Here is a 15720-nt window from a genome sequence, read left to right on the forward strand (position 1 = left end):
GCGTGGTTTTATAAGAGAAAAGACAGAAGAGACATGTTGCTGGCAGTAACAACTATAAATATTAAGGTCTACCTTAGGCAAGAGAAGTATCAGAATGTTTCCACCCTTATTAAGCCTGCATATAGCCATCCCAAAGCACACTTTTTGGTGTCACATGCCTTCTTAAGAGGGTTTAGAGAACCTCCTTCAGGAACATGCAGAAGAAATTGTTCAGCATTTAACAAATAAAATCACTTGAATTCACTAACAGTATGATGCTGGTCTTATTGCAGGTTTGGGAGAAATGTCTAGAATGGTTTGAATTTATAGGTATATAATATGCATCTGATTTTCCACAAAAATCTCTGGATCTCCCACACTAAATCTGTGAGATTTCCTTGAATGTTGTTGGAAAAAAAGCTTTAACTTGATACAATTTCCCAAACATCCAGATTTAAGAGCCACAAATAAATCAAAATGGTAAGCATCCCTTCCAATGAATAATTTAAAAAATAATTTTCATTCTTTTTCTAACTATGACCAACTTTTAAAAAATGCAGAGAAAAGGTTACTTAAGAATGTCTCTTTATCAATTGTTCCTTGTTGTTTAAATCAGGCCTCAACACAATAATGTAACATTTGGGGAAAAAGATGCATCCTAGGAGGGCAGCAGTAGAGCACAAGATAGAAAAGATCTCCACAGCCACCATGGCTTTTCCTCTGGTGCTCAGATAGGTTGGGACGAAGGAGACCCACACACTGCAGAAAGCTAACATGCTGAAGGTGATGAACTTGGCTTCATTAAAGCTGTCAGGCAGTTTACGAGCCTGGAAAGCCACAACGAAGCTGGCAAACGAAAGGAGGGCCATATAGCTCAAGACACAATAAAACATAAAAACTGACCCTTCATTGCATTGTGGAACCATTTCTTTAGTGATTGAATGCATGTCTAATTCTGGGAATGGGGGAGAGGTTGACAACCACACAATACAGATGCTTGCTTGGAATATTGAGCAGAAAAGGACAATAGAAACAGCTAGCCTTTTCCCCACCCATGTCCTCATCCGAGATCCTGGTTTGGTAGCCTTGAAGGCAAGAGAAACAAGGATGGTTTTGGCCAACACACAAGAGATGGACAATGAGAAAATGAAACCAAATGCAGACTGTCTTAGGAGACAGGTGACTCTCCCAGGTTGTCCAATGAAGAGCAAAGAGCAGAGGAAGCAGAATAGAAGGGAGATGAGGAGAGTGTAGGTGAGATCCCGGTTGTTGGCTTTCACAATAGGGCTGTCTTTGTGCTTAATAAAAGTTCCCAGCACCCATGTTGTAATGAAGAAGAACACAAAAACAAGACAAGCTAAACTATACCCTAAAGGTTCTTCATAAGACAGAAAGGTTATAATTTTCATGAGGCATCCATTTCTTTCTTGGTTTGCATATTGATCTTCTGGACATTGGAAGCAAGCTACCATATCTGAAATTGAAAAAAAAAATATCCAGCCATGTTTTAGTGAATAAATGTAGAATGCCAACAATGGCTAAACTGATTTCTAAAAATTCTTCATCAGGCAAGTAGCTAATTGTTCTCATGATGCACTTATCTTTGTCATAGTTTGCTTATAGATCATAGGTGGTATTCAACCAATTCAGACTGGTTCCCACCCACCCACCTACCCCGGCTCTATACCATCCTATTTAGGCATATTTTTGAGGCCGGGTGCATGTGTGGAAGGGGCGCAAGTTGAACTGTTGGTAATGAAATGTGCAACCCACCACTGTTATAGATCACTAGCACATTGAAAGCAAACAAGAATGTCTAAAAATGGAAACCTGTTCTGACCCACTCCTCTGCTCAGTAATGAATGCCGAGACAAGCTTAACTGGAATGTACTTTAATAGCAAGACACCAAAACCTCAGTGGCTGAAAGCCAAGCAGAACAAACAGATAAGGACCTTGGCAGCAACTCGATAAACCTTGGCAGCAATTCAGACAAATCCTGGCAGCAATCCAGTCTGCCAAACTCACAGTACTGTCCTTCAACATTCAATCCTGCATTGACTTCTGCAAAGTGGGGCGTGTGCACAAGTAGCCTTTTTATAATCTGGAGAGGAGCCTAATGACCACCAGCTGAGTGCAATTACCTCCTGTAATTGCATAATTGTTCCTGACGCCTTCTAGCACTTCGATGGCATGCATCCAGGAAGAACTCACTACTGACAATTGTCTCACTCTCTCTTGTCTCCTCCACACTGGTCCAAGGCTCAGGTGCCTCCTGGTGGCCAACCAGCCTCTCTGCACCATGCTCGGAGTTGGAACCCTGTCCAGGGTCCTCCACATCCTCCAGAGCCGACTCAGAGGGCACCTCGCTGTCGGAGTCTGGTGGCAGCTCCAACGGCTCCTGCTGGGCCACAACAGAAACCCTTATCTCAACATGGATTCATAAGAAGATTAATTGAGTAGGACCCTAAGGTTGACACAGCTTTCCATCCTTCCAAAGCAGGTAATATGAGGACCCGGATTCTTTTTTTGGGTACTAGGCTGACTCACTTAAATAGGGCTATAAAGCACTGTGAAGCTGTATGTACTATAAGTCTAAGTGGTACTACTATTGCTAATGGTGATTTGATACAAAATATACAAGCCAGATAGTGAAAATACCTTTGAATATCTCCCTCAGTGATGGGTTTCAAAAATTTTTACTACTGATTTGCTCTCGTGCACTTGCGCTTCATGGGTGGAGCTTCCTACTGCTGCTACTACTGGTTCTCCTAATCCAGGCCAAATAGGGAACAACCCACCTCTGATCTCCCTGTGTATATTTAATGCATTGTTGAAATTAATTCAAATCTAATTTGAATATACCCAAGGAACTAAAGCACATCCCAAGAAAATCTCTATCCATTTTTAATTTTATTTATGTTTTTATTATACACAACTGCTCCAGTGAAGATATCATTAAATCTTTAAATTCATATTCACTTCAAGATATAGTAGGAAAATGAAATATTCTCCCTAAAATTCAAGACATTATATCATGGGGGAAATTCCAAATGATCAATATCATATCATACATATTTCAAGTGCAAACTACATAGGAATTTTTCTTTTTCTGAGGCTGCAAGACATCATTTTCATTTAACAAGTTTCTTCTTAATTTGGCTTTCTTCCTTCATTTCTCTTAAAGTTTATTTTTACACTAATCCCTAAAAGCAGAATATGGGAATCACAGGCATCAAAATTGAATGTGCATATATACATTCAAGGTGTGGATTTTGCAGAGGAGCCAAACTTGAAGAAATACCACATATTAAAAGTAACTATCATATTTTCCAAAATATACCGGAGTATACGACACGCCTTAGTTTGTGGGTAGCAAAATAGGGGAATTTCTTTTTGCCTGCCAGGTATTCATCTGGCTAGCGTAAGTTGTCTGTCAGCTTCAGCACATAAGTTTGCTGCGCACAAGCATATGCTTTTTATTCTCTGATTGGGAATAAAAAACAGCTTCTAAACACAGCTGATCATTTGGAGAGAGAAGCAATGAGAAAAGCAGGAAAAGCACGGAAGATTGCGTCACTCATTAGTGCTTCATTAAGGCTGAAAATAAGCTTTTAAAGCACAGCTGATCATTGGAAAGAGAAGAAATGAGAAAAGCAGCAAAGCACAGAAGATCACTTCACTCACTAGCACCTCATTAGGGCTGAAAAAAGCTTCGAAAAAGCTACATTCAGAGTATAAAATTTCAGCCTGTTTCAGGGGAGAAGGAAAAGTTGTGTCTTATATTCTGAAAAATACAAGAGGTGGAAATGAAAGGAATTAAGGTTTAAATTTTGTCATTCATTTATATTCCATATAACACTAAAGTGTAAAAGGTTCTTATCATATTTAGAAATATTAAGAATATTCCATAAATTTCATGTTTATTTATTTATTTTTAAATATTTGCTTCCTTTGTTTTTTTTAAAAAAAACTTCATTTTTTTTTTTTTTTGGTTTTCATTGCCCCATTCAATTTCCAACGATATACTTAAAGCTGCAAACATTCTGCAGAACTTATTCACAAAAATTCTTGTATGTTTGTTTGTAACGGCACTGTGGCTGATATTTCAAGTTCATCTCTATAACAACAAAATCAGAGACGTTAACATACCGATCAAATTTGAGATTTTCCCCTCTGGGCATGGAACGCAATCATAACAGCAGAATTTTTTCCCTTCATTCTTCCTTTTCTGATAACCAGGCTCACAATATTCATTGCACAGAGAGATGGGGAGCACCTAGATTTCAATTTCATAATGTCAGAAAATGAAGATTTATTGTTTTGAAGAAAGTTCAGTTCTTATACTATAAATGAAATGTGCACCACCACCCAACATAGGGTATGGCTAGCTGATGAGAGCTAAATAGCTTGAAATAGATCTATACTAGTCTCCCTTTATTTATTTATCAGCATAAATATAACAAATGTAACAAAAAGGCAACAGTAAAAAAATATTGGGTTTCTGTCTGGATGGTCTCTTGTGACGAGCCGAAGACAGAGAGTGGAAGTGTGACCTTCCTCCCATATTTGGGCATACCAGGGGTTGTGACTTTATGTGTGTGTGTGTGTGTGTGTGTGTGTGTGTGTGTGTTTGTTTGTTATTTGTGCTGATAAATAAATAAAGGGAGACTAGTATAGATCTATTTCAAGCTATTTAGCTCTCATCAGCTAGCCATACCCTTACTGGGATTCGAACAGAGAATGGAAGAGAGAATGGAAGCAGTTAGCTTCCATTGACAGAGAACATTTTTACTGTTGTCTTAAATATTGGGTTTCTGCCTGGATGGTCTCTTGTGACTAGCCGAAGGACAGAGAATGGAAGTAGTGATCTTTCTCCCATACTTGGGCATACCGGGGGTTGTAAAAAAATCTAATAGATACCTTTCACCCTGGCTTCGCTGATAACGGATAAGAGCCTGTGGACTAATGGCTAAGAAGTCTGCCTAGTATGTAATATAGCCCAGGTTCAAATCACAGTAAGGGTATGGCTAGCTGATGAGAGCTAAATAGCTTGAAATAGATCTATACTAGTCTCCCTTTATTTATTTATCAGCACAAACACAACAAATATAAGAAAAAGACAACAGTAAAAATATTGGGTTTCTGCCTGGATGGTCTCTTGTGATGAGCCGAAGGACAGAGAATGGAAGTAGTAATCTTCCTCCCATATTTCGGCATACCGGGGGTTGTAAAAGAATCTAATGTGTGTGTGTGTGTGTGTGTGTGTGTGTGTGTGTGTGTGTATGTATGTGTGTATCTATCTATCTATCTATGTATGTATGTATGTATGTATGTATGTATGTATTTGTGCTGATAAATAAATAAAGGGAGACTACTATAGATGTATTTCAAGCTATTTAGCTCTCATCAGCTAGTCATACCCTTACTGGGGTTTGAACCTGGGCTATATGACATACTAGGCAGAGATCTTAGCCATTAAGACAAATATCTCCAATATTTTTACTGTTGCCCCCCTATAAATAAATACCCAGAAAAAAACAGGTTATCAGCTAATTTACAACAAAAAGGTCCTGCCAAAATAGGCATCAAAGCATCATGAGATAAGTGGGATTTGAGAATTTTCAGTTCAATATTTGAGGAAGTGTAATAAATATTGTTCACAATACTATTGCAGTTGGTTTTCAAAAACTAAAAGGAGGGGGATGTCATTTCTTTTTAATCTGTTTAATTCTCTTGGGTTACCTAGGACACCAATACATTTCCAAGCCAAATGAATCCATATGAAAATGGTCACACAAACTCTCATTGAAACTATACCTGGTTAAATGATCTATGCCAAATAATCATCTCCTTATTAATGACTAATTCCTGTCCTTTGAGAGCATCAGGATCTACTTTACCAATTTTTTGTCTCTGGAAAGTGGAATTGGAAAAAGTGACTATGTTTATGATATCAAATCCACCTTCCATGTCCATATGGTCATAAAAAGTTAAGGTCTCTCCGAGAGAATTATTGAATGTCATGCCTTTAAGAAATTGGTGGAGCTATTAAATTGGGAATAAAAAGAAAATAGAACGATAAATAATAGAAAGCTATTACTCAACTAATTTTATCTTAGTTGTATTCTACAACTAAGGGAGAAACTCTGAAAATGTTGAAAGTCTGTTTCTCCAACCTCTTGAGACCCTCTTTTCCCCCCCTCTGCATATGCGAGTAAAAGAAAGATCAGGTATTTCAGCGTGAGTGATCAAACACCAGATAAACAGGATTCTAGTGTCCCACATCTTCTTCTTCTTCTTCTCTCCTTCTTTTCAATGTAGTCTAAGAAATGGTATGTGAACAACTTGAAAAACAGTTTCCAAAATCAGGTTCCCTATCACCTTTTCTAAGAAAGCCTCACTTTTCTGATTTGCTTCTGACTTCCAACCAGTGGTGGCCCCTATTCGGGAGAACCAATTGTTAACTTTCTAGGTAGTTCAGAGAACCGGTTGTTGGAAGAAATTTCCTTTTGTTTTTTTCCCCCACTTTACAGGGCTAATCCTGTAAGGAAGGAAAGAAGGCAACATTCTGGTGTTGTTTCTAGCCTAATCTTTATTGCCCTGCTTTCAGAAACTGCCTCTCCGGTTAACCCTTATTCCATTATAACAGCTAAGGTGAAGTGCCCATCAACGTAAGTGACATTGAGTTGGCCGCGCCTACCCAATCACATGACCACCGATCCACGCCTACCCAACTGGTCATTAGGGCAGAGAACTGGTTGTTTATTATTTGAATCCCACCACTGCTTCCATCTCATTTTTTTATTTCCATTTAAATTTTCACAGACATAAGGCTGCTGTGGATGTAGTAAGGACTGAAGGATAGCTATTTAGGTTAAATAGCATTGACATATTATTTTCAGTAATAGGTGAAATGCTTAAAAACTATGGGAATTGAAAAAACTATGACCTGTATCTTAATTAATACTTGCATGCTGAAGATATTCAAAGAGTAAAATGGAAAACATATTATATTGATGGAAATAAAGTCATAAAGACTAGGTATTTTTTGTAAAGTCAAAATATTCTATTCCATTTTGATAGTTGCATCTACCCTAAATAAGTTATACAACATAACTTTGTATTTACAGTAAAGCAAAGGTTCCCTCACACATATGTGCTAGTCATTCTCAACTCTAGGGGGCGGTGCTCATCTCCATTTCAAAGCTGAAGAACCAGCGCTGTCCAAATACATCCCTGTGGTCATATGGCCGGCATGACTAAATACCGAAAGTGCATGGGATGCTGTTACCTTCCCACCAAAAGTGGTTCCTATTTTTCTACTTGCTTTTTTACATGCTTTCAAACTGCTAGGTTGGCAGAAGCTGGGACAAGTAACAGAAACTCAATCCATTACATGGCGCCAGGGATTCGAACTGCCGAACTGCTGACCATTCTGATCGACAAGCTTAACCAGTGAGCCACTGCTTCCCTCATTTACAGTACTGTTACAGTATTTTTTTTCAAGCAAATTACCTTCCATGGTTGTGCATCCTCATAGTGTAATAATTTAGGCTTCATCAAATCCCCGTGACTAGATTGAAGTAAGAAGAGAGCATGTAAAGCTTGAGCCAATACATAGAGCGCATTATAGATACCATAGCTGTGCCCAGTCAACTGCACTTCAAAAAGAGACCCAGGAATATCCTCCAGCTTTTCCTCTCCTGTACAAATGTTGCCATCCACTACAGTCAAACCAGAAGATGGCAAGGAACAATCAAACACTTGTTCCCAGAAAAGTGGGAAAAAACCATCTTCTTGAATCCAAGGAGGTTTTATGAACTTCAGGAATTCGTTGTACCCTGGGATTTGCTTTGAGTGAATTGTAAAGAAAATGGCACCATCAAAGAACTGTCGGTCCCATTTTCTTTGTATTCCAGTTAATAAATAATCAACCTGGGCAGTCATGATCCACACCTTTCCCAAGGAACTCTGTTTACATCCAGGGCAAACAAAAAACATGATAGTGGTCACCCATGAAATGGTCAAAGAGTCTCCCGAGACAATGAAGGTCTTGATCTTCTCATCAGCTATACCATTATAAATATTTGTTGATTTATCAATCATTTCATGAAATTTATCCCAGTGGGTTAAATATGGGATTCTTTGAATGGAAGCAGAGCAGATTCCATGTTGGGAAAAGAGGGACTCTATAATCTGCAGGAAACGTTCTCCATTCCAATTATCGGTAGTCAAGATGCCAATCCAGGTCCACCCAAAATGTTGAAGCAGTTGGATGATCCCAATGTACTGAGAAGATTCATTGGGGACAATGGAGTAGAAGGAAGACATCTCTCCATTATCACTATCCAGAGGGGTAAATGATCCATAAGTGAGCTAAAACAAAGAACACATTCATGAAAACAATCTTTTGTAAGGTTATTCAGCTAATCATTAATCATTGTTTCCCAGAAAGGGGAAGACAAATAAGACTCTTATGTCTATTCTTCAAGTACCTACCTGTGGTATCTTGTATAAACCTACAAGGTTTGCCATATAGGATGATGTTTCAGAGGTGAGTCCCCCAATAATGGCCATAAAGTTTTTCATAGTGTCACACTTGTAGTTGGGGACAAATTGCTGGGATTTGAAGAGTAAGTCCAGGGTTGTCCGGTAGGTTATCATTGGGTGATAATAGTTGTCATGGATATGAAAACCAAGGGTAACATTAGGCAAGATTTGTGGATTTTCATTGATCTCCTTCACAGCAAAGGCCAAGGAAAGGACATGTTGGTAGAATTTTGTTAGTACTCTGTAAATAAAATGATTTCACTCTTTCAGAACTTTAAAGAAGATTTATGTCTGTGCAATGGTAATTGCTATAACTGAGTTAAATATAACAATAACCTCTCCCTCTGTTCTACAGAGGAATTATTGAGTCTGTCATCTGCACCTCTATAACTGTCTGGTTTGGCTCTGCAACCAAACAAGACAGACACAGATTTCAATGGATAAGTAGAACTGCAGAAAAAACAATGGCTAACAACCTGCCTTCCATTGAAGACCTGTATACTTCACGAGTCAAAAAGAGGGCTGTGAAAATAACTGCAGACCACCCGCATCCTATTCTACCCTCAAAATGACACTATTGGGCACTTCACACCAGAACAACTAGACACAAGGACAGTTTTCCCCCCTGAATGCCATCACTCTGCTAACAACTAATCCCCACAACACTGTCAAATTATTTACTAAGATTGTATTACTATTCTTCTTCTCATCCTTCCTAGTACCTATCTCTTCCCACTTATGACTATAACCATGTTGCTTGTATCTTTAAAATTTATATTGTTTTATTTGTTTCCTAGTTTCCTAATCTGATTGCTTATTAGTAACCTATGACTATCACTAAGTGTTGTATCTTATGATTCTTGCTTAATGTATTCTATTTTGTTTTTCTTATGTACCCTGAGAACATTTGCACCAAAGACAAATTCCTTGTGTGTCCAATCACACTTGGCCACTAAAGAATTAATTCTGTCTGTCTGTCTGTCTGTCTGTCAATCTATCTGTCAATATGTCTGTCTGTCCGTCCGTCCGTCCATCCATCCATCCATCCATCCATCCATCCATCCATCCATCCATCCATCCATCTATCTATCTATCTATCTATCTATCTATCTATCTATCTATCATCTATCTATCATCAATCTATACCTATCTATCTATCTATCTATCTATCTATCTATCTATCTATCTATCTATCTATCTATCTATCTATCTATCTATCTATCTATCTATCCATCCATCCATCCATCCATCCATCCATCCATCCATCCATCCATCCATCCATCCATCTATCTATCTATCTATCTATCTATCTATCTATCTATCTATCATCTTCATGATTAAGCTAGCGCTATTCCATCTCAATTGAGAACACTGCCAGAATGTAATATTGCCACTTCCCACAAAGAAAAATGTTCTACTATTTAAAAAAATAATAATCTCTTCATTCTTTGGTTCTCAATTTACAATCAAGTTGTATAATGAAATCATGAGTTGCACTTTTCTTGTACTTTTGATGTTATATAACAGCCCTTGATATTTCTTGCTAGCATCCTGATGCTACCATAAATTGGGTTGCCTGATCTAATTTTGCACCTGGCAGACAGAATTTACATTGATTAAAAGCTGTGTCAAATTCCAGAGATGTAAACATAACCACAGAGAGAAAGAGTTATCATGATGCAAAGAAAAAAAAATCCACCTCTCCCTCTTTCCCTGCAAGCATTAAACTTTCCTAAATGGTACAGAGGAGCAAGATAAGAAAAATCCATACTCTGGAAATTCAAAGAGCTCTTGAGCAGGATGCATCTGAAATGAAACTTCATTGAAATGATAATTTATCATAGAAACCATCCCGCCGAGAACGATGTCTCCTTCCTGGTACCACTCATATTGAGTAGGTATTGGCTCTCCCACAGGACATTCCAGACTATTCACTCTGGCTACTGGGGTTACAAAAAGAAGAAGAAAAAGAAACATTTGGGCAACAGGAAGTCTTCTGAAATACGTATGAGTCTGATTTCACTTTAATCAGAATTCTGCATTAGCAAGGCTAAATACACCACTTAAGACCTTTTCTACTGCTCCTTATGTATAACAATTGTATAGACCCATCCATGTCCTTTATTCAGATTGCCAAAATCCAACTAACATTGTGTTCAAATGATGGCACCCTGGTGCTATGGCAAATCACAGTTTGAAATAAAAATAATTGTAGACTGTACCCTTTCCAATTGTTACTCTTATTTGCAACTCTCTATGGGACAAAACCTTTAAATGTTTTCTTCTCCTCCTCACTAATAGATTTGATGTTTCTGCTTCAGAGGTTTACATCTTAGATCAAGTGAACAAATTACAGTCAATAGAATAATTCTAGTGGCAAGATCATTCATTTTGCTCTGCATGTCATCTATTATTGAAAAAAAAAAATGATATAGTCGATAGTGATGTAGTTGTAAAGATTAGATGTGATTTGATAATTGCTCAGGCACTGCAGTTTCTCCCAGAATCACTTTTCTCTTTTGGGAAGTTCACCCAGTGTCAACTTTGCAAACAGACTAATTGTCTCTAGTAATTTGGCTTTTAAAATACTCCAGTTACAAGCACACAAACCTATTTACAAATGTTGTGTCTATAGTAAAATTTGTGCTTCAATACAGTATTTCCTATACTGAACAGACATTTTTTTTAATGTGGAGTATTATTGATAGAGGTATGCTCTGGTGTGTGTATGTATACATGTGGGTGTTGTATATGTGCACACACATGTATATGTATACACACATTCATATACATATGCACACATGCACATATGCACATATGCACATATGCATACACACACACACACATATACACACATACATACCCGTGGTGAGATTCATTTTTTTACTAAAGGTTCTGTGCGCATGGCTTTGTGGGCATGGCATAGCTTTGTGTTTGTGGCTTTGTGGGCATGGCAGGGGAAGGATACTGCATAATCCCCATTCCCTCCCCACTACTGGGTGAAGGTTACTGTCAGGCCTGCATTTATATTCCTTTTAGAATTTGGGCCTGCCACACTTTCTCTTCTTTCATTATGCTGTTTCTTTAGTATAGTTGATGGGAGGGGGGAATAGACAGGAGTGAGATTGTGGAATGTATTGTTTTCATTCTTTACTAGAAGCCAAGGTCATCCTTTGTCTCCGCACCAGTACACCTGACCGGAAGAAGCTGGGTGTGGATGCCAGCATGGAAGAAGAAGATTGGACCATGTGATGGATTGTGGGTGTGGGGACAAGATCATGAACTTTTAACTGGGTGGAATTCTGATGTCATTTCCAGTATTGGAATTCCATAGCTATGTGCCAACATGTCTGTCTTATTAAATTGGAACCTTAAGCATAATTTTGCCTTGGACTCTGATTTAATTCTGCATGATATTTGGAACGCTGACAGTTACTGCATAATCCCCATTCCCTCCCCACTACTGGGTGGAGGTTACTGCATATTCCCCATTCCCTCCCCACTACTGGGGGAAGGTTAGTGCAAAATTCCCATTACCAACCCACTCCACTAACCTGCTTTCCATCTCTGTTCTCCTGTTCAGAGCAACAAAAGAAGATCAGATGGGAGGTTGGGAGGAGCGGGGGTGGGGGGCAGCATATTTGCCAGTTCTCTGAACTACTCAAAATCTCCTCTACTGTTTCTCCAGAACCTGTCAGAACTGGCTGAATACCACCTCTGGTGTACAAACATACACACATACACGCGCACACACACACACACACACACACATGCACACACAAACACAGCAAGTGTGGAACAGTGGTGGGTTTCTATTTTTTTTCCTACCAGTTTGCTCGTGAGTGCGTGCATACGCACTCACACACATAATACTTTTGTGCATGTGCGGAAGCATCTGGGCGGAGCCTCCTGCCGCTGCTACTACCAGTTCACCCAATCAGCAACCCAACTCTGGTGTGGGAAAATTCTTTGAATTATTATTAGAGAATCATTGTAGGACCTGCCGGGGAATGTGGGGGTCACTGGGGTGGTTGGGGGGACCATGGACACGGGAGTGGGCCGGAGCATTACAGTCGTAATGGGGAGGGGCAGATATGGCGGGGACTTTAGGGCTGGCCATTACCGGGGAAGGAGGGCTCGCTACGTCACAGAGATCCCTCCTTCCGGCCCTATGAGTTCCACTCCGAGGCCAGATGGCGCGAGTAATCAGGACCCTGGTCTCAGGCTGTTGTCGCTAAATGCCAGGTCTGTAGTTCACAAGGCTCCCCTCGTCCAGGACTTAATTTTAGACGAGAGGGCAGACCTGGCATGTATTACTGAAACCTGGCTGGGCCTGGAAGGAGGAGTCCCCCTCGTAGAGATGTGCCCAGAAGGATTTCAGGTGCTTCATCAGCCGAGAGCCCAGAGAGAAGGTGGGGGTGTGGCTATTGTTATCCGGGAGTCTCTAGCACCTCGTAGGATCCCTGCTCCGGAGCTTGTCAGGTGTGAGTCCCTACTGGTGAAGTTGGACCTCAAGGGTCAAGTGGGTTTGCTGTTAACGTACCTGCCTCCCAACAGCATTGCAGCAGCCCTCCCCTCGCTCCTCGAGTTAGTAGCCGAGCTAGCAATTGAGTTCCCCAGGCTTATGGTCCTGGGGGATTTCAATTTGCCTTTGCTCGGTGAACACGCTGATGGGGCGCAGGAGTTCATGGCTTCCATGACAGCCATGGGCTTGACCCAAGTAATTCAGGGCCCAACCCACTCAGTGGGTCACACGCTCGACCTCGTATTCCTCTCGGAGCAGTGGATTTATGATCTTGGTCTGAGGGGTAATGAGATCATACCCCTGTCGTGGTCAGACCACTGCCTACTGAGGCTCGACTTTGGAGGCCAAACCCCCACTGTTGGGAGGAGGAACTGACCAGATGGTTCCGCCCCAGGTGACTTATGGACCCCTTGAGGTTCCAGACGGAGCTTGGGGTTATTCCTGATACCCTCGCCCACAGTCCGGTGGAGACTCTGGTTGCTGCCTGGAACTCGGCAGCATCGGAGTCTCTTGACTGGATTGCGCCACTACGGCCGCTCCAAGGCGGTGGATCCTGGAGGCCTCCTTGGTTTACCGAGGAGCTCCGGGAGAGGAAGCGTCAGAGGAGACGCCTAGAGCACCTATGGAGGTCCGATAAATCCGAATCGAACCGAGCACTCTTAACATCTTGCACCAAGGAGTATATCAGGACACTTAGGACAACAAAAAGATCGTACATCGCCACCTTGATTGCGTCCGCTGAGTCGCGTCCAGCCACCCTGTTCAGGATAACCCGCTCCCTCCTAAATAGGAGGGATACGGGGGACCCCTTGCAGGGTAGGGCTGAGGACTATGTCCAGTTCTTAGCGGACAAAGTTGCTAGGTTTCGATCAGATTTGGACTCCGATTCTGCAGATCCAGCCGAGGCACAAGAGGATAATCTGGCAGACCATCGCTGCGTTGAGTTTCAGGATGTTGCCCCTGGGGATGTGGACAAGGCCATGAGTGCTGTGAGTGCCTCCACTTGTGTACTGGACCTGTGCCCCTCCTGGCTGGTTGCTAACAGCAGAGAGGTGACACGGGGCTGGATCCAGGCGGTTGTTACCGCCTCTCTTCAGGAGGGACTCTTCCCCTCCGCACTTAAAGCGGCGGTGGTGAGACCCCTCCTGAAGAAACCATCCTTGGATCCAGCCGTTCTCAACAATTATCGTCCAGTCTCCAACCTCCCCATTGTGGGGAAGGTTGTTGAGAAGGTGGTGGCCTCCCAGCTTCAGCGGACCTTGGGGGAAACTAGTTACCTTGACCCATTCCAGTCCGGCTTCAGGCCTGGTTACAGCACAGAAACCGCTTTGGTCGCATTGACCGATGACCTCTGGAGAGCCAGGGATGGAGGCCATGCCTCCATCCTGGTTCTCCTTGACCTCTCGGCGGCTTTCGATACCATCGACCATGGTATCCTTCTGCGACGACTGCGGGAGGTGGGGGTGGGAGGCACTGTTTTGCAGTGGTTCTCTTCCTATCTCTCGGACAGGCCGCAGTCAGTGTTAGTTGGAGGGCAGAGATCGACCCCTAGGCCCCTAACATATGGGGTGCCACAGGGTTCGGTCTTATCCCCCCTACTATTCAACATCTACATGAAACCGCTGGGCGAAATCATTCGGAGGCACTGGATAAGATACCATCAATACGCGGACGATAACCAGCTGTATCTGTCCGCCCCGTGCCAACTCAATGAAGTGATGGACGTGATGAGCCGGGGCCTTGAAGCCGTTAGGGACTGGATGAGGGCTAACAAACTGGTACTCAACCCAGATAAGACCGAGTGGCTGTTGTGTTTCCCTCCCAATAATTTGGCAAGTGTTCCATCACTCAGGCTGGGGGGTCAAACATTATACCCCTCAGACAGGGTTTGCAACTTGGGAGTCCTCCTGGACCCACAGCTGACCTTTGATCACCACCTGTCGGCTGTGACCAGGGGGGCATTCGCCCAGGTTCGCCTGGTGCACCAGTTGCGACCCTACCTGAACCGGGAGGCTCTCACAACAGCCACTCGTGCCCTTGTGACCTCAAGGCTGGAATACTGCAACGTGCTCTACATAGGGCTGCCCTTGAAGAGCGTCCGGCGACTTCAGCTAGTCCAGAATGCGGCCGCACGAGCGATTGTGGGTGCACCTCGGTTCACCCACATAACACCTATCCTCCGCGAGCTGCGCTGGCTACCTGTTGATCTCCAAGTGCGCTTCAAGGTGCTACTTACCACCCATAAAGCCCTTCATGGTAGTGGATCTGAGTACTTGAGAGACCGCCTCCTGCCAATCACCTCCTCGCGACCAATTAGATCACACATATTAGGCCTCCTCCGAATTCCATCTGCCAGTCAGTGTCGACTGGCGACTACGCGGAGGAGAGCCTTCTTGGTAGTAGCTCCGACCCTTTGGAACGATCTCCCCATGGAGATCCGTACCCTCACCACCCTCCAGACCTTCCGCACAGCCCTTAAGATCTGGCTATCCCGTCAGGCCTGGGGTTAGATTGTAATCCGTCCCCTCCCGAATGATGAATGTTGTGTTCTATTTTTAATTATGTATTGTTTTATGTCTTATTGTTTGTATTCCCCTCCCCATGAATTGTAAGCCGCCTTGAGTCCCCCCAGGGAAAAGGGCGGCCTATAAATAAACTTTCCATT

The 15720-nt window shown here is 42.1% G+C and overlaps 1 protein-coding gene across 1 annotated transcript; it reads right to left on the reverse strand.

Moving 5' to 3' along the window:
• Positions 1 to 551: 551 nt before the first annotated feature.
• LOC116521999 (vomeronasal type-2 receptor 26-like) lies at positions 552 to 8644 on the reverse strand. Its single transcript, XM_032236587.1, has 5 exons — positions 8480 to 8644; positions 7496 to 8356; positions 5798 to 6025; positions 4130 to 4256; positions 552 to 1453 (listed from the first exon to the last, which is right to left on the reverse strand). Exons 1-5 carry the CDS (start codon positions 8642 to 8644, stop codon positions 552 to 554), a joined length of 2283 nt encoding a protein of 760 aa, XP_032092478.1.
• Positions 8645 to 15720: the final 7076 nt, after the last annotated feature.

Source organism: Thamnophis elegans, chromosome Z (genome assembly GCF_009769535.1).
Source record: "Thamnophis elegans isolate rThaEle1 chromosome Z, rThaEle1.pri, whole genome shotgun sequence".
NCBI classification, from domain to species: domain Eukaryota; kingdom Metazoa; phylum Chordata; class Lepidosauria; order Squamata; family Colubridae; genus Thamnophis; species Thamnophis elegans.